The sequence below is a fragment of the Lemur catta genome, chromosome 15, assembly GCF_020740605.2.
Source record: "Lemur catta isolate mLemCat1 chromosome 15, mLemCat1.pri, whole genome shotgun sequence".
Lineage (NCBI taxonomy): Eukaryota > Metazoa > Chordata > Mammalia > Primates > Lemuridae > Lemur > Lemur catta.
This window is the reverse complement of record NC_059142.1, coordinates 39889896-39911882: the sequence shown is the minus strand read 5'-3', so window position 1 is coordinate 39911882 and position 21987 is coordinate 39889896. Positions and strand designations below refer to the sequence as shown.

The following is a 21987-nucleotide window of genomic DNA, read 5'->3' as shown; positions in this document are numbered from 1 at the left end:
TGTGAACAGCAGCTATTTCTGAGTGGTAGGATTTATGGTGTCCTCGAATATTTTAAAATCATTTTTTATAATTTATCATTTTAAAAAAACGAACAGAAAATAAGAATTAACCAAAGGGATATATGGGGATTTGTGGGGAGTTAGTGTGGCAGGAGGTTGTTTCCTAAGAAACATTGAGAGGGTGGGAGTCAGGGTGGCAGGTGTGATAAAAACACAGGGAACATGCCCAGCATTTTGTGAGGCTGAAAGGCTCAGGTGGGAGCATCTCTTGAGACCAGCCTGGGCAACATAGTGAGGCCCCACCTCTACAAGAAAATAAGAAAAATTAGCCAAGTATGGTAGTGTGCTCCTGTAGTCCCAGCTACTTGGGAGGCTGAGGCAGGAGGATTGCTTGAGCCCCAGGAATTGAGGCTGCAGTGAGTTATGATGACACCACTGCACTCCATCCTGGGTGACAGAACAAGACCCTGTCTAAAAAATAAAAAAGACGGGGAACAGAAAGTGGAAACAGAGAGGAAGGTACATATGTCTAACCCTCTCCACTCCCCAACCAGGGTTAGAAGCCTTGGTAAGAGAAAGGGGGCAAGTCTGGGACACAGGCTGCCAGGTGGGGTAGGCAGGCCACAGGGTTGACACTGCAGAGCCCAGTATCCTGGCCCCTCTCAAAGTAGACGCTACCAGGGGAAAAGATGGAAGGGTCCTCATCAAAGAAGTTATAGGGCCGGAGCAAGAAGCCAACTCTGTTCCCCAGAGTCACGGTGTTGGGGATGTCCTCAGCATGGGGAATGTGCAGGAAGCTGGCTGTAACCCAAGCCACCAGATCCTGCAGGAAGAGGGAGGAACTGGAGGACTAAGGAAGCAAGACCCAAAGAACCACCCTTCGGCTACAATCCCCACCCTCCAGCCTCAGCCTGGCTTCTGCCTCTGCCCAGCCTCATGCCTACACAACAGGGAAGTGGGGGTGGGGGTCAGTGTTCTTCCCATAGCTAATCTCATCCCAGGAGGGGTGATCTGAGTTGGTCATTAGGAAACTTCTAGGCCCCTGAACCTAAGAACTGGAAATCTATCATTCCCTCTAACCTATGGCTAGAGGCTGGGCAGCCAAGATGCCAGGCACAGAGGAGCCCCTCTCCTCTGTCCCCAAGGGCTACCAACCTCTCCTAAGAGGGTTTCATTGTTGATGAAGTCAGCGAAGGCCACAGTGGGTGTCCAGATGTCATTCTGGTAATAGATGCTGCTGCTCTGCGACTCCTCCTCCTTCCTCTGGGTTACCACGAGCTGATACCTGACCAGGAATTGTTGTGGGAAGGTGGTGTTGGAAAATGTCAAGGGCATTTACTGGCCCAGAAGTCCTTTGGATCAGATTCTTTGTGAGACCATTTCCCACCCTGTATCTACTGGGATCTGAGGGGAGGTATAGCGACAAATGGTAAGCTAGGGATACTGAGTTGGGGTCTCCAAGGGCTGGGATAGGGGAGAGGGCCAGGCTTTCCCTTCTACCCACTGCCCAGGGCCCTCCTCACCTCCCCCAGCTAAGGGCCCTCTCCATGTCGCTCTCCAAGGGCATGTGTACGCCGAGGGGGCTGTGGATCTGGATTCGGTACCCACGCTGGTGACCCCAGGCGTTAGTCTGGTTGCCAGCCAGGTAAAGGTAGCGGGGAAGGGGGCTTCCCAAGGAAAAAGCTGTCAGGTCTTCTCTTGCCAGAACCTGCCGAGTCAGCTGTGGGCGCTGCAGCCGGTGCTCTGGGCTCCAGGGGGCGGCCACAGGTTTAAACACCACATCTTCGGCTACCACCCAGTTTTTCAGCCCTGCCAGGGTGAGGGAAGGGAGAGGAGTTCCACACCAGGTAGGGCTATTCCAACAGGCCTGTCTTCCCCACGATGCTCACTGCACCGCCTGACAAAAGGCAGCAGAGAGAGGCAGCAGAGAGCGCTGTGCTGGGAGCCCAGTCTGGGCGAGTGGTACCCTGTCTTCTCCTAACTTGCCCTCTCCAATAGGGTAACCACAAGTCCCATGTGGCTAATTAAATTTATATTGAAAATTCAGTTACTCAGTCATACTAGCCACATTTAAAGTGCCCAGTTGCCACATGTGGCTAGTGGCTATTGTTTCATAGCACAGATATACAACATTTCTATCACTGCAGAGAGTCCTGTTAGCATGGGTCTACTAAATTAGAACCTGGACCAATTCGCTTCTCTGATTCTTACTTTCCAAATCCATACACTGTTCTATGGCTGTGCCCAACAAACGGAAAAGCACATGCAGTTGATTAGTGATATTTTTGTGATTATAAAAGGGAAAATGATTATTTATTGTGGAGAAGCTAGGTGGAAAAACTCAATCCCCTTCCATGGTCCCCCGCATACTCCTCCCAGTTCTGAGACTTCACTGTCTCTCAATAAAGCTGGGAGTACTTTCAATCATTTTTGGAAGTGAGCAGATTCTTATCTTTAAATTTTCTGGGAGCTTTTTGGAATTCTACTGCATCCATAACCTGCATCACCCAGCTCAGCATGTGGTCATACATTTTTTTCCTGCAGGTCCGGATTGTTGCTTCCTTTAAATGGGAAGGCCTATATGGGGGTACCTGGCACAGGAGGTGCTTGCTCCACTGAAGCCAGTGCCTCTGCAGGTCGTGGTCCTGTGTGCTGGCCTTTCTCCGACACTGCTTCTCTGGCCCCACAGCACCAGCCGGGGCTGCACACATTAGGGATCCCACAAATGTTACCTAATGTTACTTCCCAAACAAGGTCTGTAATGCCAAAAATGCTGAAGGGAAACCTCCAATCAGAATAGTCATAATCCAAATACGTCAAAGAGTAATCTAGATAACAGTATGATCATTTCAATCCTGTTACTTTCTTAGTTCTCCCTCCCCTGCACCCCCATTGCAAAGGCAAACACAAGTGCATGTGTGTGTACACGTGTGCATGTGCACACACACACACACACACACGTCTTCATACTCAAGAGGACAAGAAAACGTTTCACAAGAAATATGCTTAGTTCCATTGTGAAATACTTGTGCAGTCACTTTCTGTCTGCCCCATCTCCTCTTCCGCCCTCAATTTCCCAACTGTAAAATGGAGGTGAATTCCTAATATTCTTTGTGGATCTAAAAGTGTGATTTGGTAAGATCATTTTCTGTCAACAGAATGTCAGGAGCAGCAAGTCCTCTTTGTGCTTTGAGCCCTACTCGAGAAATCTCTTTCTATACCTGCAGCAAGCCTAACCCATGCCTGCCAGGTCCCTGGAAAGTCCATTGTGGTGACAGGAAGGGGATGGCCCTCCCCACGAGGAGAGGAGAGTGGCACTATTGTATGGGGCCACCCCCCAGCTATGGCACTCCCTACTTCCCATGCCCCAGGTCCACCCCTACCCTGAAAACTCTTTAGACAGACTCCTTCCAACCTCTGCTGGGCCCCTGCCCTCCCCATCCCCACTGACCCTCAGAATTAGGAAGCAGTGTCCCAACTCCAGCCCCAGCCAGCCTCAGACAGGCCAATTCACCCACCTAGCGTCACTCAAGGCTATGGCAGGCAAGCACAGCCATCACATTTAAACTAGTTTCGCAATTGCAGCAAGGCAGAGGGGACTGGGGGATTGGGGCTGGGCAGGGGAACCCTTTCACCTTTTGCCAGATACCCAGCAGCTCAGTGTCAGGCTGATTGCAGTTGGATACACTGCACTTGTCCCTGCTCTGTTGCTGGCACCCCTGCTCTTGCCTCTTTCAGAGATCTCAGCTTGATCTAGGGGGTTCCCTTCCCTCCACCCACCTGCAACCCTCCACCATCATCCCTCAGCACTTACCTGCCACATCCAGGTCCAGCTTGAAGTGGAAGGCGTGGGTGTGCACTGCCCCTAGCACACGTTCCCCTACACGGTTCCCAAAGAGGAGGCTGTCCTCTCCCCCACTCAGGAAAGCTGTGTTGACATAGCCCGTAGCATGGACCCGCCCTTCAAGTGCCCCATTTGGGTGCAACACAAAGTCCCAAATGTAGTCATAGTTACCCACAGATGACACAGACCTGACCACAAGGGCTGAGCTGGCCAAACCCCCGTAGAAATGACTCCCAATGTAATTGTGGTGCCTTCGAAGAGGCAGTCCCTGGGCCTCCTCAAATACACACACAGCCCCTGGAAGCAGTTGGATTGCCCCTTTGCCCACTAATATATGGATGTCCACCATCGTGGCTTGATAGGGGCAGTCCACTCCCCGCACCAAGCCTCGGCTATTACGGCCAAGCCCATAGCTGCTATCCAAATACCGAGTTACCATCGTCTTGGGTGAATCGGCACCATAGACAGACAGACACTCCTGGACACTGATTTCATAGGCCACTCGCTCGCCCTTGAACCGAATATCAAAAAGCCTCATGCCACTGAACACCCCATGGCCAAAGGTAAACATCCAGAGGGAGGACACCACCAGGTTCCCTTGTACACTGTATTGGGAACCCTGGGGTGAGAACTGAAGAGGGGGAAGAGGACCTGGGGTGATACGGGACCTCAGGGATGAAGCCCCATTTGGTGAGGGTAGAGGGACTCTAACCACTTCCAGCCGGCCAGCCTTAAACTCCCATTCCAATTGGCCCAAGTCTGCATAGTAGTGCCCAAGATAGAAGACCTGTTGGACAGCCCAGTGGGCAGGGTCCAGGGCCCTGTGGTCTAGCAGTAGCTCCAGCCCCACAGGGTGAAGGAAAATACCAACACCTGAGATGTTATGGTAGAGAGCTATCCAGGTAGCTCGGTCCCCTGAGCGTAAGCCACGAGGGGTGGCATGCAGAGGTATCAAAGTAGAGCCGTTGTAGTTGAAGACAGAAGCCAGGAAGATGGGTGCCTTGGGTAGCTCGACCTCTTTCAAATGCCTCCACATTTGGGTAAACTCGGTTCTCAGCATGGGGCGTCGGTGATAGGGCAGGGGGCCTCCATGACGCTCCACGGTCACGTCCCGCATGTAGGAGGGGTGAGGCAGCGGCCCCACCACCAGCTCACTCACATTGGGCTGGGGTTGTCCACCAAATAAAATGATGGCCAGAGCCTCCCGGGCAGGTGGGGAGATCCCCCTGTCCAGGTGGGCCAGGGCTGCAGCCTTGGGGGGCAGCTGCAGCTCTACTGAGAAGACACAGTTGTCCGAAGACTGGGCCTGGTCTGCATCCACCAGCCGTGGCCCCAGCTGCTTGGTCAGAAAGTTCATCACAGCCGTCAGCTCCTCTCTGCTCAGGTCTGCAAACAGCTGGCTCTGGCCAGGGTGTGACCTGGGCTGGGCCCTGTGGGATACAGAGGGGCAGCGGGGAGGCTGGCTGGAACCACCTTGGCTGGTCAGCAAGACATAGGCCAGGGCAAAGATGGTAATGAGGGACAGTGCCAGGAACGCCAAGACTATCTTGAGATTCATGGTGGATGCTGAGAGCTGAAATCAGAGTCCTACCAGCTGCTCCTTCCAGTTACCGACATCAAGTCAGGTTTATATTCACTAGGATGGAGAGGAATGGAGCAAACTCCACCCCGTGGGCTGGACAGGAAATTTTTGACCTTGATTTATGTAATTCTGTTCCAATTTTCTGTCCTGCGGTTTGACTCAAGGCATTACTTCCACATGCACAGCCTCTTCTTTGCCCCTGAACTCTTACTAGTAGCAGTCAGTACCAACTACTGATTCCCATCATTTAGATCAAATGACAGGGCATCTGATTAACAACACTACAGTCCACCTTCCACCCAGAATGGGTCTGAGGAAGAATGCAAACCTCAGATCCCAATCTAGTCCTGCATGCAGGCACTAAACTGTCCACTTTCCTACCTCCTGGCACATGCTGCACCCCAGCAGTTCCAGGATTCACTGCCCAGTTCAGTAGTAAGCACTGAATTTTGCCTGTGGCATAATGCCAAGCCCTTGATTTAGTCTCAGGCCTTTTGTATCTAGGCAGTGAGAAAGGAGTAGTTGAGGGCGGGGATTAGCAATCAGATCTGTACACCAAAGCAGGTCCCTAAGCTGTGTGACCTCAGGGGAGATATTAATCTTGCGTCTCACCTGTAAAGAATGGATAAAACTACCCTATAGATTCATGAAGATTAAACGTGATCATGCACATCAGGTCTGACACAGGGCAGACTTTCACAAAGTCCTAGCTTTTGGTACTCATTTCTGAAATGGAACGGAGCAGATGTTTGTTCCTTCATTGTTCAAGACCTTAAAACTCTTTTTGCAGAGACAATAAGGGTATTATTGGAAACCAGAAGGCTACTTGCAAGTGGAAGTGGAGAAAACTTTATTTCAGAGGGACATAGGTTCCTAGGTAGGCAGCCCTCCAAGTAATTTGAAAACCAGGACCAGGAGTCTCCTCAAGAAATTTAAGACATTATTCAGAGAGGAGAATTAGTACAAGGTAAAGAAAATGACTGGGTAGGGTATGCCTTGAAGCAGGTAGTTCCCTACACATGGAACTACAGCAGCCTCTACTGGCATTCATGGGTATAACCGGGCAAGGAAGGAACTAGGGTCTTGAAAGGTACGGAGACGAGGCAGCTTAGGTTTGGGAAGAGCTAACTTTCACATAATTCAGACTGAACACAAATGAAGGACCCACTCTTGCTTGGTAGACAGAAGCCTTAGTCTTTCCACTATCCCAGAGAAAAGAGGCAGCTTCACTGGCACAGGGACGCAAAATAGGGTGGGCTAGAGGTGTCTGTGGAGGGGGGTGTCCCAATGTGCACACATGAGTGTGAGTATGTCCCTAGCCACCAGAGCATTGCACCAGGGTCTGCGGCTTTAGAAAGAGGTCAAAGTACCTGTATTTTTAATAATTTCTTGACATGGTAAAAGAATTTTACATTATGATCCAAGGGTGGTAGGGTGAGGAAGAGGGGCAGCGGAACAATCCAACAAATAAAAAGGGCAACTGAGAAACACATGGTGGGAGGAGGGAAGGGTTTTAGCTGGAAGGGATCTGTAGGATGGGTAGGGGCACTGCCCAACTAAAATGCAATTGGTTTGTTACTGAATACTATTCATGGGAAGACAGCATCCTGACTCCTTCTCTACAGAATATTGGGAGTAAAAATGATGCATCCCAGATGGAAATATGATTGGGGGTTGGAAGACAGAGACGGGAAGAATAAAAGTCAGAAACAGACATGGAGAGTCACTGGCAGGCTGACTGCAGACGTCGACTCTCCAGCACTGGTAGAATAAAAAGCTGGGGGCTAATGAGGGTTAACATAAAAACTGTAACAATAAGTGATATTTCTGGAAGATTCAAGAGATAGGAGGCAACTCTTCTATGGGTTTTGACCTGCCCAGTATATGTCCACATATACAATGTGTACGTGTGTGTGTGTGTATACGTGCACATATACACACAAATGACTGCTTTCCCTGGAAGCACGCACAATACTATAAATAAGAGATATATTTCCCAAAGGGAAAGCCCAACAGGAGCAGCAGCATCTGGACCTCACAGTTGCAGACACTCCCACCCCAATTTACAACTGGCCTGGGAAAAGGCAACCAGGAGTCACAGGAGCCTTTGCAATAAGGCCAATAAGGGCCCCAATCACAGAGGAAAAGGCCTTCCCCAACTCCTCTGCTTCTCATCTCTTGGTTCTCCTCCAACTCCCCCCGGGCACCAGAAAGCTCCAATTTCAGGAGGGAGGATGGGCACGGCACTTATGTCTGGGTGGATGATATCTAAGACAACTATCACCTCCTGAAAGGTATGTGTGTGACAGGGGTCATATCATGGAGGGGGGAGGGTATGTGGGGTAAAGAGTTGGAAGCAGTGTGTGTGCATGTCTCTGTGGGTATATATATGCACACACATAAGTGTATGTGAAAATCCCCGTTATAAAAACATCTGAAGGAGCTAGGGACTCGGCTGAAGGCCTAAGGTATTCCTTGTCATGATCAGGTTCAAGGTGGGATGTATGTAGATGGAAAACCCTAAGTCATCACCAGGGCAACTGTGGCAGGGAGGATTCAATGTCCCACAGAGGCAAGAGACACTAACCTGATATGAGGAAGAGAGAAGCTAGTCCCCATGTCACCCCAGTTCCTAAAAAACACCTAGCACTTTCCTTCCAGTTCCCTCAGCTTCTAACCAACTAATCATCAAAAGGAAGAAAACACAAAGCCCAAGACACAGGAGGGAGAGAGGAGAGAGAACACAAGTATTCTTGTGCCAATATCCTGCACACACAAACCTGGAGGTCTCCAGAAATTAGGACACGTTGGGTTTCGGGTATTAGGGAAGGAAATAGAAGAGTTCCTGAGGCCTGAAAAAAGAGGTAAACACATCACAGAACTAGATGAGAGTTTCATTAGACTCTAACTAAAAACAGAGAGGTGTGATTACTATTTCCAGCCAGTTTCCCCATCACGATAGTCATGTAACAAACCAAGGCAATGTCGGTCTTGAGCCAGACTCACAGAGTCCCCTGGCCCTGGCCCTGGCCTCAGTACAGTGTCTCTGCATTGCTGCTCCGGGGCCGTTTGATCTTCTCAATATTTTTCAGAATCATGTCATGTAGAGTGACCTGGGAGAAGAGGGATCATGGGAATCACAACCTGGGGAATCGGGGGAATCAACCCCTACCTCACCAAGAAAACAAGGCCCCACCCCCCACCCCCAACAAATCCTCAAGCAATCATTCCCATTTCCACACAGAAAGTCCTTAATATCATAGACGGGTTCTTGGTAACTGCTATTTTGAGCAAAACAACATGCAGTAGGTCCTTGAATAAGGTGGTTTCAAACAGTCATTTTGTTCAATGTTATAATGTTGATGAAAAATAAACTGATTTTGTTATACATTGTTTCCCATAAAGTTGCAGTTTCCAAGAACCTAGGAATGACTGATCTTAAGTGCGGACTTAGTGTAACCCCACTCTCTCTCTGGAGCCTGCATTCAGGGTGGCTGTACCACCTTTCTCACACAACTGGACACAACTGGGCATTTCCAAGGCCCCAAGTGTCTAATAACAACTAATGTGTATTGAGCACTTAATATACTGAGAATCACGCTAAGTCCGTTACATCACTTTTTTTGTTTGTTTTTATGTCATTTATTTTTAAAAACCCATTTTTGTGCAGTACTCTCCTCAAAATCCCATTTAGAAAGAAACTGAAGTTTAAGCTTGAACAATTTGTTCAAGGTCATACATTACAAGGTAGAGCCTGGTTCCAAACCTAAGGCTATCTGACTCTGGTTTGGAACCAGGCTGTACCTGTAATGTGTGGCCTTGAACAAATTGTATATTATATTAAACACCGACATCTTAACTTTTATATTATATTGCCCACCCCTACCCAGGTGGAAAGAGGGGAAAACCCAGCTAGGCACTCCCAATGATTTCATGGTTTTGAACACTCAGTTGACGAGCAATATTTGTTCTACTCATTTTACCTCTGATCCCCATCTCAACCCCTAGAGAGTTTCAAGGAAATTATCAACGGAACTAAGAAGCCAGGGCAACTGTGGCCAAGGACCAAGGTTACTCACATACTGATTCCTCAGCTCTGATATGATGAGCCGAAGGCTGATATATTCTTTCTCATCAATCTCTGTCACGGTGCGACGATAGTCCTCCTGTAAGGAGAGACAGAGGAAAAAGCTAGTCCCCAAGGCCCAACTGACCACAGCTCCTTCCCAGGAATGGTCACTTCTCCCTATCCAGCCAATCCACCCTCAGGCCACAAAACCCTTACTTACCACATGGGGATATTTAGCTATTTTAGAAACCAATTTGGCTCTTGTAATATAATATCTGGAAGAAGAGAGAAGAGGAGGAAGCTGCAGGAGACCCTTGACAGTGCCCACCATCTCACCAACCTCCAATTCCTGGGGCAAGCCCAAGCAGCCCTACCTAGAAATCTGGTCCAGATAAGATGCAGCTTCACTCTCAACAGTTCTTAGTTCTGCAACTGTCTCCTCCTGGGGGGGAGGAAAAAAAGCAGGCTAGTCAAAAGCCACTTCCACGTCACCCCACAGCAGTCCCACAGCGAAAGGAAAAACAAAGCAGGGGAGATATACACGGGAGATGCCAGTTTGTAATGCAAGCACGTTACCTGAATGGACACCCCAAAGTTGTTCCCATCTTCTATCCTGGGAATCAGGAGCTGTACCCACATTTTGACCTGGAGGGTGAGCGAACCAAAACACATACATGAGGAAATTGTGGCCTTTTCTGCTGAAGCCATGAAGTACACAATGCATGCTACTGGGGCCAGATGCCAGGAACTCAGGAGTCAAGACACCTAGTCTGCCAGCTCCCACGCCTCCAGCCCCTCATTCATCATTTTTCATAGTTCAAGTGGGGCTACACTGGCCTCTGCCTCACCGTGTTACATTTCTCGATCAGCAGCCGGATCTCAGGTTTCACTTTCTCAATAATGTCCACCAGCTGCTGGTTGCTTTTTAGCATCCCGTTGGGCATCACAAATACCTTGGTTCCTGTTAGAAATGTGAAGATCAAATGATTAGAGTAGAGGGAAGGCTGTAGCATCCCCTACCTTTCTCTCTTCTTTCCCAGACCTATAAAATACTACGAACTCTGCCTTTTGTTTGTCACAATCCTATCGTGACACCATGATCAGGATGAAAAAGGAGAATGTATGGAACGACAGAACAACAGATAAACATCTAAAGTATGCCAGAAGTCTTAAGAATAAAAACATTAAAGTAAATACATGCCTTACAGACTTAATGTATCAACAATTGCTTTTTTTTTTTTTTTTTCATTTTTTAGAGACAGGGTCTTGCTCTGTCATCCAGGCTGGAGTGCAGTGGCCTGATTGAACTCACTGCAGCTTTGAACTCCTGGGCTTAAGCAATCCTCTTGTCTCAGCCTCCTGAGTAGCTGGAACTACAGGCGTGTGCCACCACAGCTTCAGACGCAGGGAGGGAGGGAGGAAGGGAGGGGAGAGGAGACAGAAGATAGGCAGGTGCTAGCCTTAGAGCTAATTTTTCTTATCTTTTGTAGTGACAGGGTCTCGCTATGTTGCCCAGGCTGGTCTCAAACTCCTGGCCTAAAGTGATTCTCCTGCCTTGGACTCCCAAACCACTGGGATTATAAGCGTGAGCCATTGCACCACTTCAGTAACAACAACTGTTACTGAAGAAAAAACAAATAACACGGAACTGGGACTTCTGTGACAAATTTAAAATGTGTAGAGGCTACCTCCAATCTCTCTCCCTTGGTAGTCTATGCTAAGTCAAACCCTCTGTTTATTAGAAAACTAGGTTTAGAGCGCTAAATGATGACCATGTTTGGAGAATTTGGGAATACTGACTCTGGGAGATAAGATCAGAATTTGCTTCCTAGCCAGGAGAACACCATATCCATCCTGCTTCTCAGGGCTACAGGTCAGGAGATGGGGTGAGAAGAGGTGGGATGGGGGTGGCTCTTACCTTGGAAGGCCTCTTCACACTCATCCAACCTTCGCTTCTTATTATAAGGAGGCTAAGGATACAAAGAGGCAGGAATTAGTCTGCCTTTGACATCCACATCCCCATCACAAGATACCCTTCAAGTAAGCGTAATACCTTCCTCAACCTCATAGGTTGTCTTATTAATCAATTTCTGTTTTGAGACAGTGTCTCACTCTGTTGCCCGGCTAGAGTGAGTGCCGTGGCGTCAGCCTAGCTCACAGCAACCTCAAACTCCTGGGCTTAAGCGATCCTACTGCCTCAGCCTCCCAAGTAGCTGGGATTACAGGTATGTGCCACCATGCCTGGCTAATTTTTTCTATATATATTTTTTTAGTTGGCCAGATAATTTCTTTCTATTTTTAGTAGAGATGGGGTCTCGCTCTTGCTCAGGCTGGTCTCGGGGAACTCCTGACCTCGAGCGATCCACCCGCCTCAGCCTCCCGGAGTGGTAGGATTACAGGCGTGAGCTCTCGGCCACAATTTCTTAAGTACATACAAGGCTTTAAGAAAAGGTTCTTGCCACAAAGCAACTTATACTCTAGTTGGGAAGACCAACCTTTCAAGAAATACAACACATTAGGGGACAAGGGAAGATACTATAAACAATAGGAAAAAGGAACCAATCAAGGCAGAGTGAGGATAATTAAGAGACTATTTATAAATCTTCTGGTTTCACAAAAAAACACAATATTCAATCAACAAACATGTATTTAGCACCTGCTGTGTACCAGGATCAATGCTAGGTACGGGTGATACGAAGATGGTTAATTGCATTATTGGATGTTTAGCAAAAAGATTTTTAAAAAATTTTAAAAAAGATGATTAAGACAGTTCCTGCCTTCAAGATGTACATGTTCTATCAGTGAGACAGTAACGCAGACAAAGAACAATATGGCGTCATCAGTGTTATAATAGAATGTGGACATATTGATAAGGACAAGGTGCTAAAAATGCACAGCAAAGACAGGGACTGTAGTTATATAGCAAGAACTTCTCATCCCATAACAAAAATTAAGACAGTGAAACAACGGTAGGTAAGGTCTTCTTGTCAGAGCCATAGGAAAAATTAGGTAACCTGAGGGAACCTGTAGTTAGTTTTGTCCTATCTGAAATTCACTCTAACTCTGAGAGTAGCATTAGCATATTCACCTAATCTTATAAATGAAAATCAGGGTATTAAAGGAGTATATTGGAGTTATCACGTCTGTAAGACTGAGTCCTAGTTCCCAGATCCAAATCCCACTGTCCCCTCTGTACATGTTCAAACTTCCCAGGAAATAGTGGACACAGAGAACCTATTGCTTAAGAAAACAAAGAAAAACATAGGACACTTACACCATCCAGTCCATCATGGCTATTGGTGAGAAGAATGGGGTCAGGGACTGGGAGATTCATGTCCGAGTGGATCTGAGTTAGGTCATGGATGTTTAGGATTGGTTCCTACAAGACAGATGCCCACCCCCAAAACAACATTATTCTTTTCAAGCTGAACAAAGAAGTATTTCGTTTGAAAGGGAAGAAATGAAAGAGCTTGACAAGACAAAAAAAATAATAATAGAATCAAAACACAATTTGTCCCTTTTGACAGAAAGACCAGGGCCAAAAAAATTGGGGAATTTTAGGAAAGAAAAGTGTCTCTCACCTTCAAAAAACTATCAAGTTCTAACAACTTCTTTGGGAAAAAATTTGCCACCAAGTCTTCTGCCTAAAGAGGAGGGAAAATATGGCTGAATCAATAACTGTGCGGAAGTCTCTTTTTACAGATGTCTCCTCTTGGGAAACTCCCAACTATTAACCAACACATTTTTCTATTTCTGTCACTCACCTCACTTGTGATCCGCTCTCTGAAAGAATCAACCTAAAATTAACAAAGAGACCAATTCAGTACCTGGCAACAGAAGTAAGGGCAGGATGGGGAATCCCAAATCCAGCTGTCTTTCCCTCACCTTGCAATTGTAATGAGAAGCTGAGAGGCCCCCGGACTGCAAATACTTTATTTTTTTGAGGATCCATTTCTCCATCTCAGGAGAGGGAAGCAGGGCTAAGGCTAGCACCCGCCTATCTCCTGTCTCCTCTCCCCGCCCTTCCTCCCTCTCTGTGTCTGAAGCTGTTTGAATTTGGTAAGCAAAGACAGGTAGTTAGGGGGTATGTGAGCTCACAAACGTGCCAACCCCCACCCAGACCTGGCCTACAATACAGGCAGGCTAGCCGCCAAGGGCAGGGTCAGCTGCAGCGTCGGGGGGCGGGGACGTTGCTGGGTTGGGGAATTTCCAGCTGTCACTGGCTTAAAGCACTGAGTCCAACACGTGTCCGCAGAGGTGTCCCCGGGGCTCTCCATCACCAGACGCGGTACAGAAAGCCATCTTATATTATCTTTTACCCCAATGCCGTCCCCGGGAGTTGGGGGCTGGGCTGAGCCAAGCGGAAGCTTAGAGTTGGTGTCCCCAGGGAGACAAAGACGCCATGGGGCGTGGAGAGCCGGTCAGACCTGCCGAGGGATGGAAGCGAGGGGTAAAAAGGCCTGAGCCGGTGCCGCTACCTTGAGCTTCACTTCCTGATCCACCTTCAGCAACGAGGCCATGGCCGGGCCGGGCCGTGTCCGCTCCGCTGGAGACCGGAGGCGCTGTGGGCTCCGGGGAGGGGGCCAGAGGGACCTGAGGAATCGCGGCTGCCCTCGAGACCCGGCCGCCCTCGCTGGCTCACTCACTGCTCGTTCGCTCCCTCCCTCCGTGCCGTCCGTCCGCCCGCCAGCCGGCTGCCTGCTGCCTGCTCGCTCTCTCGCTCGCCCTCCCGGCTTTCGCCGCTCACTCCGGAAATTACGTTACAGCCAATCGCCGGGACTCCTGCAAGGATGCGCACGTGCCCTGCGCAGCCGCGCTGAGGCTCGGCTCTGGACGCTCCAGTTGGGGGCTCCTGGACCAGGTAGGAGTGAAGTAAAAGGGAGGGCGGTGGAGGACAGTCTACTGAGAAGTGAGCTTCCAAGAGACCCGGGAACTGTTCGAGGCTCTGGCGGCCCGGAACTCTTCGGCGAAGGGACCTTCTGAGTCGCTGCAGCCCCAGGGACCACACCGTCGCGCTCCAATGACGTAGGCTCGAGGAAGCCGGCCGCCCGGGTCCTGGGTTAGTGGGCTCTGGTCTGTGATTCCTGCTGCCTCCGCCCATTGGCCGAAGCTCAAGTGTTTAGACTAGAACCAAACAGAAGACAGGTTCCTTTGTGCCAGGCTTTTCTGGTACATTTCTCCGCCACTGATTCTCATAAACTTCCAAACTTGAACTACCCGATGGGCGAATTGACGCCCAGATAGGTAGGTCTTGTGCGGGGCTACACAGCGTTTCCGGTAAATCTTGGACCAGAGCTCAGATCTCCTAACTTGTAGGGCAATACTGTATTCATTTTCTTAATGGAAGCCTGACACTGTATCTCTTCATTCACTCATTCATTCCGTGTATCTCTCAACAGTGGTTATTCCACTTAGTAACTGTCTCAGAGCCTAGACATATGTGAGTCACGTATGTAGGTTAAAATCTTATAGTAGCCACATTAAAAAAGTAAAAGAAACAGGTGAAATTAATTTTAGTCATAATTAACCCAATGTATCAAAATATATCAAAATGTAATCAATATTAAAAATATTGAGATCTTATACATTCTTTTCTCATACCAAGTCTTTGAAATCCAGTGTGTATTTTATTAGTACATTTAACTGCACATCTCAATAAGGAGGCACCATGTATGCAGAACAGTACTAGCCATATGTGGCTGATGGCTCCTGTGTTGAACAGCACAACTCTGGGACTAGACTCAGGGTCTCTGGCGTCATGGGGCTTAATATTGGAAAGACACTAGAAAGTAAACTGACCAACTAATTGCAAAATTTGATAAATGTTCGGAAACAAATGGCTGACATAGAGAATACCAGGGATCTATTTTAGGTAGAATAGCCAAAGAAGCCCTCTCTGACCAAGAAACAATTAAGCTGAGATCTAAAGGAAATAAAGGGGTTAGCTTGGGAAGAGTGAGAAGAGCCTTCAAAGGTATGAGTACAACTCAGGCCAGTGCCGTAGGGAAGGAAAAAACGTGGTCTTGTTGAAGAAGGTGAAAGACTAGAGCGGTGCAGATGGGTAGGGTTGTTAGGAAACAGTTAGATTAAGTCATCAGATTTATACTCTGGGGTCACTCTTGCTGCTGAACATTTATCCTGGGCTTGCCTCTGTACTAAGTGCTAGGGAGATGGGGGCAATATGCAATTAAATGAAATGCAGCACAGAAGACCATGGCCTTTGGAATCAGAAACCTGCCTCAGCTCCTTACTAACTATGGACTCTTGGGCCAATTAGTGATACACTGAGTCTCAATTCCCTCATCTATAAAATGGAATCTAATAATTACTAATAAATAATATGTAATTTTGTAGGGTTCTTGTAAATATTAGAAATAACATGTAAAACAGCTAGCACAGTGCCTAGACACAAGGCAGGCACTAGATAAATAGTTGCCATTGTCAGATAAGCAGTCTGTTAGTGCTTAGCATGAAGAGGTCACTCCTTAAACTACAGGAATTATTTTCATCCCTGCTTTCAAGCTCAAAGTCCTTTTCTACCTATTCAAGGCTGCATGGAACATAGCTCATACTATCCATCTTGTTCATTAACATCTAACAGGTTTTCCCCCTTTTACCTCTGCTTTCTTTTTTTTTTTCTCTCTCTCTCTCTCTTTTTTTTTTTTTAGTTTATTTTTCAAGCTGAGAATTCCAATACCTCTGCTTTCTGTTAACACATGTCTCTAGGAACTAGATCTGGTCTGAAACTGCAGGAATTCTTCCCCTATTTTAAGTATGCTTTTATTCTGCATTTCTTTCAGAATTAGAATGTCAACTTGAAAACTTTAATGTCTATGCCTGTTCCCAAATAATTATGTTTTGTCTCCTTCAAATAGGTTATAAGAAGACAGATACACATTCTTTATTTCCCTTTCTCCTCCCCATCCAAATGTTTTATATAATACTGCACTCATTTTTTTATTCAGTGAATAGCTGGTGGGTGTTAGGCTTAAAGAATTCACTCTCCCCAAACTTCCATCCAAACCTCCTATAAAACCCAGCACTCTCCCCTTCCTAGGGGTGTATTAGGCAGGTAGCCTTTGCCAGACCCCTAGGGAAATAAAGGCATGGAATGCAAAAGGGGGGAACTTACTTTCCTTATCCCTCCCCCTTGTTTAAAAATAATTTATTACAGTGGCTGTTCCAGCCCAGTTGCTCACTCTCCTTAGAAAAACCCTCTATAAAACCCAAGGCTCTCCCCTTTTCTTGTGTGGATGCTTTTTTTGGCCTCTACCCATCTGCAGCCAGATACTCAAATAAACAGTATTTTGCTACATGAGGCTTCATCTCTCTCTCTCTCTCTCAGCTCTGGATCTAACATAGGGTACCATTATATTTAACAAAAACTGTTCATTTCTGGGTGCTTATAAATCATATGTGATCGCTGATAGCTGGTCTCACTTTAAATTCATGTCCACAAATCTCAAATGGATGCACAACACTGCCTACATGCTCCTGATGAGTTTACTCTCCCATACTCTGAATGACTGTCATACTTTTTCATCTCCCTAAACTTCCAATATTCCTTCCCTTCTACCTCATATTTTGGTATGGACTCATTCTTAATTGAGAAAACAGAAGCAAATGAGAACTATCTCATCATCTCACTACCAAATCTGCCAACCTGCAAATACTTTCTGCTTTTCCCCATCTTTCATTGAAGGAAACATCCCTGTTCACATCAAAACCCAGCTCTTCCTTTTGTGCATTGGATTCCATCCCTTTCACTTCCTCAATGTCTGTGCCCCAGTGATTATCCTCTCTTTTTCCTATGTCACATTTGTCCTCTGCTGGATCCTTTCCAAACACGGCCAAATATCTCCTATCTTGAGAAAACCCTCCCTTGAACACAGGTTCCTCTGTAGCTATCACTCCCTTTCTGTGCTTTTCTTCATGGCGAGACTTCTTGGAAGAATTATTTTATTGTCTCTTACTCTACTTCCTCCTGCCCCATTTACTCCAATCCATTCTCATCAGGCTTCCCAACCCCACTGTCTCACTGAGATAGTTCTTGTTAGGTTACCAATGACTTCCATGTTAACAGCACTAGTAGTCACCTCTCTTCTTACTTGACCCTCTCAGTGGTACTCAACACATTAACCAATCGCCTTCTTAAAACGCATATGGTGACATATTCTGATTTTCCTCCAACCTCAATGGTGACTTTTCCATTTCCTTTGCTGGCTCTTCCTCCTCTGCTTCATTTCTTTTTTTTGTTTGCTTGTTTTGAGACAGGGTCTCACTCTGTTGCCCAGGCTAGAGTGCAGTGACATCATCATAGCTCACTGCAGCCTCAAACTCCTGGGCTCAAGTGATCCTCCTGCCTCAACCTCCTGAGTAGCTGGGACTACAAGTGTACACCACCACACCCAGCTAATTTTTCTGTTTTTTGTAGAGACAGAGTCTCGCTATGTTGTCCAGACTGGTTTTTTTTTTTTTTTTTTTTTTGAGACAGTCTCACTTTGTTGCCCGGGCTAGAGTAAGTGCCGTGGCATCAGCCTAGCTCACAGCAACCTCAAACTCCTGGGCTTAAGCGATCCTACTGCCTCAGCCTCCCGAGTAGCTGGGACTACAGGCATGCACCACCATGCCCGGCTAATTTTCTCTCTGTATATATTTTTAGTTGTCCAGATAATTTCTTTCTATTTTTAGTAGAGACGGGGTCTCGCTCAGACTGGTCTCGAACTCCTGACCTCGAGCGATCCACCCGCCTCGGCCTCCCAGAGGGCTAGGATTACAGGTGTGAGCCACCGCGCCCAGCCCAGACTGGTCTTGATCTCCTGGCTTTAAGTGATCTTCCTGCCTCAGCCTCCCAAAGTGCTAGGGTTATAGGCATGAGTCATCGTGCCTGGCCTGCTTTGCTTCTTAATGTGACATGCTCTGGGACTCAGTCTTAATGTCCTCTATTCTTCTCTGCTTAAACTTTCTCCCTAAGAAGAGGATCTACCCCTTGACAGTAGGATAGATAATTAGATTTTAATACAGTCACACAATGACATACGAAAAAGTATTGAGAATGGATGAACTAAAACTACATAAACAAGATGGATTAAATTCATGGAAATAATATCGAGTGAAAGAACCAGCAACAAGAGAATGCATAATGTATGATTCCATTTACATGAAGTTTAAAAAATACAGTCAAAACTAATCTATGGTGTTAGAATTGAGGATATTGTCCACCCTTGGGGTGGGTATCGACTAGAAGGGAGCATGGGAGAGGGCGTTGAGTACTGGTTACATTGGCATGTCCATTTTGTGAAAATTCATTGAGCTGTAAGTATACTTACGATTTGTGTCCTTTACTCTATGTATTTTATTCCTCAGTACATAGTTTTTTAAAAAAATCGGCCAGATCATGTCTCTTCCCTACTTATCACCCTCAATGGTTTCCCAGATAAGAGGTTTTCCTGAATCCCTCAGTTGAAGTAGCTCTACCCACCCTGCCCCACTCACTCTATCATATTATCCTCTTTTATTTCCACCATGCCCGCTATTTTAGTTTGCTAGGGCTGCTGTAACAAAGTACCACAAACTGAGCGGCATAGAACAAGAGAAATTCATTGCCTCAGTTCTGGAGGCCAGAAGTCCAAAATTAAGGTGTCAGCAGGAACATGCTCCTTCTGAAGGCTTTAAGGAAGAATCTGTTCCAGAATTTTCTATTAGCTTCCGGTAGCCTCAGGTATTCCCCAGCTTGGAGATGACCCTGAGTCTCTTCACATCATCTTCCCTCTGTACAAGTATGTCTCTGTGTCCACATTGCCCCTTTTTATAAGGACACCAGTCATATTGAACTAGTGCTCACCCTAATGACCTCGTGAACTTGAGCATCTGCCCAGACTCTATTTCCAAATACGGTCGCATTCACAGATACTGGAAGTTAGAACTTCAACATCTTTTGGGGAGGATACAATTAACCCATAATACCTACCTTATCTGAAATTATCTTATTCAATTGTTTACATGTTTATTGTCAAATTCTGTCCTCCAGATTATAAACTCTTACAGCAATTCACCATTGTATCCTCCCAGACCTAAAATAATGACTGGCACATAGTAGGTCCTCAACAAATATTTGTTGAATCAATGACTTAGGGTTGTTGATTATTCACAATCCCTTAAGCACTGCATAGCAAAGATAGGTTTTGAACACAGACAGTCTAGACTTCTAAGCCCTCAGTTGTAACCTCTATTTGCCCTACTTCTCTAGAAGCCCGTTACTTCTCTACACCTGTCTGAGACGGTGTTAGTGGCAGCCAAGCAGGAAGAAATGCAGGACTATGAACCAGTCACACCAAGCCTAGGTGAGAATTCTTTAGGGGTCATTCCCGTCATCTCCTCTAGAGGGAGGTCTCATGCTGAAAAATCCAAGAGGAAGAAGGATTACAAAGACTATCTCTAACTAGTCAGCAATACCAGGAGAAAAATCAATCTAGTTCCACATATCACATCCAATACCAATTATAAGAGGACCACATACATTTAAAATAATATGAAAGTCACTTCTGGAAGTGGGAATAACTGAATAAGTCACCAAGAAGTAAGCCAATTTGACTTCATAAAAACTTAAAACTTTTCGCACATCTGAAATATAGCTATATTAGCTAGACCCTTAATGAAAATTGACTAAAAAGGTTGCGAAAAATATTAAGAATCCAACAGCTAAATAAGGAAAGGATGCAAACAGATAATTCATAAAAGTGGAAGTACAATAAGCAAATATATGGCAAAATGTTAAGCCTTACCAGTAATCGATGCCAATTAAAATAACCAGGAAGGGTCATTTTTTGTTTTTCTTCCCCAAATATGTAATACTCAATCCTGGCCAAGGCATCGTGAAATGGACTCTCTCATACATTACCAGAGGCAGAATAAAACTATGTGCAATCACTCTGGAAAACAATCGCCAAGGTTAATCAAGAGACAAGAAATAGCCATTACTTTAAGTAATCTCAATTATAAACCCGTATTATAAGGAAGTGGTTAGCTCTTCATTGCATCGTTATTGTAATCACCAAAACTGCAAACAATGGAAATTTCCAGCAGTAAAGAAATACATTAAGGTAGCACATTTGATATAATGCAACCATAAAATGAAAATTACAAAAACTGTGAAGCTACATGGAAAACTGTTAAATTTAAAAGGCAGGATACTAAAATTGCATATAGACTACACTTGTACCTCATCAAAATTCAAAAGTTTTGCACTTCAAAACACACCATTAATAAAATGAAAAGACAAGCCATAGATTAGGAGAAAATATTTGTAAATTATGTATCTTATAAAGGACTTCCATCTAGAATATATAGAGAAGTGTTATGTAACTGAAAAATAAAGACAACCCAATTAAACATCAGCTAGGTGAGGTGGTTCATGCGTGTAATCCCAGCACTTTGGGAGGTGGAGGTAGGAGGAGTTTCATTTTAAAATGAAATGAGTCCCTCTGCTCAAGACCCAGGCTTCTCATCTCATGCAAAGTGAAAGCCAGGCTGGGTGAGGTGGCTCACACCTGTAATCCTAATACTCTGGAAGGCCAAGGAGGGAGCTCAGGAGTTTGAGACCAGCCTGAGCAAGAGCAAGACCCTTTCTCTAGTAAAAATAGAAAACTTATCGGGGCATAGTGAGGCGCACCTGTAGTCCCAGCTACTCAGGAGGCTGAGGCAGGAGGATCACTTGAGCCCAGGAGTTTGAAGTTGCAGTGAGCTATGATGATGCCACTGTACTCTACACAGGGCAACAGAGGGAGACTCTGTCTTAAAAAAAAAAAAAAAAGTGAAAGCCAGAGCATTACAATTGCTATAAGTCATCTAGGTGATGGACACTCAGCACCTTACCTCCCCGATCCCATATCTATCTCTCTTTTCCTTGCTCATCATCTAGCGACACCAGTCCCTTCACTAGTCCTTAAACAGGCCCCTTCTGTTCTCAAGGCCTCTGCTCTTACTATTCCGTTGACCCAGAATGTTCTTCCTTCCAATACATACAGGAATTCCTTTCTCACTTTCCTCAACTCTTTATTCAAATATTTAATATTTCTTTTTTAGTGAGACTTTCCCTGGCCACCTTCCTAAAATTACATGCCTGCCCCTAACCTACACACGTTTTAAAAGCTCTTTTCACTACTTTATTTTTCTCCTTGATAGTTATCACTATATAATATACTATATTTGTCTGTCTTTCCCACTAGAATAAATCTCCATGAGAGTATGGATAGTTGTCTGTTATCTGTTGCTGTTGTATCTCCAATGCCTAAAATAGTCCCTGGCACATTGTAAGCCCTCAATAAATTTTTTGAAAGAATGAATAAACAAGATTTCATAGACTTCTTTCCATATATGTTTACTTTATTCTTTTTAATGGCTGCATAGTATTCCACTAAATGAATACTACCATAATTTATTTAAACAACCTCCTATTACTGAAGGACATTTAGCAGTGAGCATTCTTGTATA

At 45.9% G+C, this 21987-nt stretch overlaps 2 protein-coding genes across 3 annotated transcripts; both read right to left on the bottom strand.

Moving 5' to 3' along the window:
• Window positions 1-423: 423 nt before the first annotated feature.
• AOC2 (amine oxidase copper containing 2) lies at window positions 424-5961 on the bottom strand. Its single transcript, XM_045526621.1, has 4 exons — window positions 3815-5961; window positions 1524-1809; window positions 1156-1285; window positions 424-823 (listed from the first exon to the last, which is right to left on the bottom strand). The coding sequence occupies exons 1-4, from the start codon at window positions 5400-5402 to the stop codon at window positions 557-559; spliced, it is 2271 nt and encodes a 756-aa protein (XP_045382577.1). The 5' UTR covers window positions 5403-5961; the 3' UTR covers window positions 424-556.
• Window positions 5962-6259: 298 nt separating this feature from the next.
• PSME3 (proteasome activator subunit 3) lies at window positions 6260-14479 on the bottom strand. 2 transcript variants are annotated; one of them, XM_045526622.1, is made up of 12 exons: window positions 13974-14039; window positions 13381-13541; window positions 13260-13292; window positions 13077-13139; window positions 12770-12874; window positions 11414-11465; window positions 10344-10456; window positions 10072-10140; window positions 9870-9937; window positions 9716-9770; window positions 9506-9592; window positions 6260-8539 (listed from the first exon to the last, which is right to left on the bottom strand). In XM_045526622.1, the coding sequence occupies exons 2-12, from the start codon at window positions 13453-13455 to the stop codon at window positions 8459-8461; spliced, it is 801 nt and encodes a 266-aa protein (XP_045382578.1). In that variant the 5' UTR covers window positions 13456-13541; window positions 13974-14039; the 3' UTR covers window positions 6260-8458. The 2 variants fall into 2 exon arrangements, with proteins under 2 accessions (XP_045382578.1, XP_045382579.1); XM_045526623.1 differs by lacking the exon at window positions 13381-13541 and having other exon boundaries at window positions 13974-14479.
• Between the last annotated feature and the right edge of the window lie 7508 nt (window positions 14480-21987).

Coding starts and splice junctions, on each gene's coding strand:
- PSME3 (XM_045526622.1), bottom strand. CDS start 13,455: ATGGAGAAATGGATCCTCAAAAAAATAAAGTATTTGCAGTCCGGGGGC. Junction 13,140..13,259: donor GAGAGCGGATCACAAGTGAG/GTGAGTGACAGA, acceptor CCTCCTCTTTAG/GCAGAAGACTTGGTGGCAAA. Junction 12,875..13,076: donor AACTTGATAGTTTTTTGAAG/GTGAGAGACACT, acceptor TCTGTCTTGTAG/GAACCAATCCTAAACATCCA.
- AOC2 (XM_045526621.1), bottom strand. CDS start 5,402: ATGAATCTCAAGATAGTCTTGGCGTTCCTGGCACTGTCCCTCATTACC. Junction 1,810..3,814: donor GCTGGACCTGGATGTGGCAG/GTAAGTGCTGAG, acceptor TCACCCTGGCAG/GGCTGAAAAACTGGGTGGTA. Junction 1,286..1,523: donor AGGGCCCTTAGCTGGGGGAG/GTGAGGAGGGCC, acceptor ATTCCTGGTCAG/GTATCAGCTCGTGGTAACCC.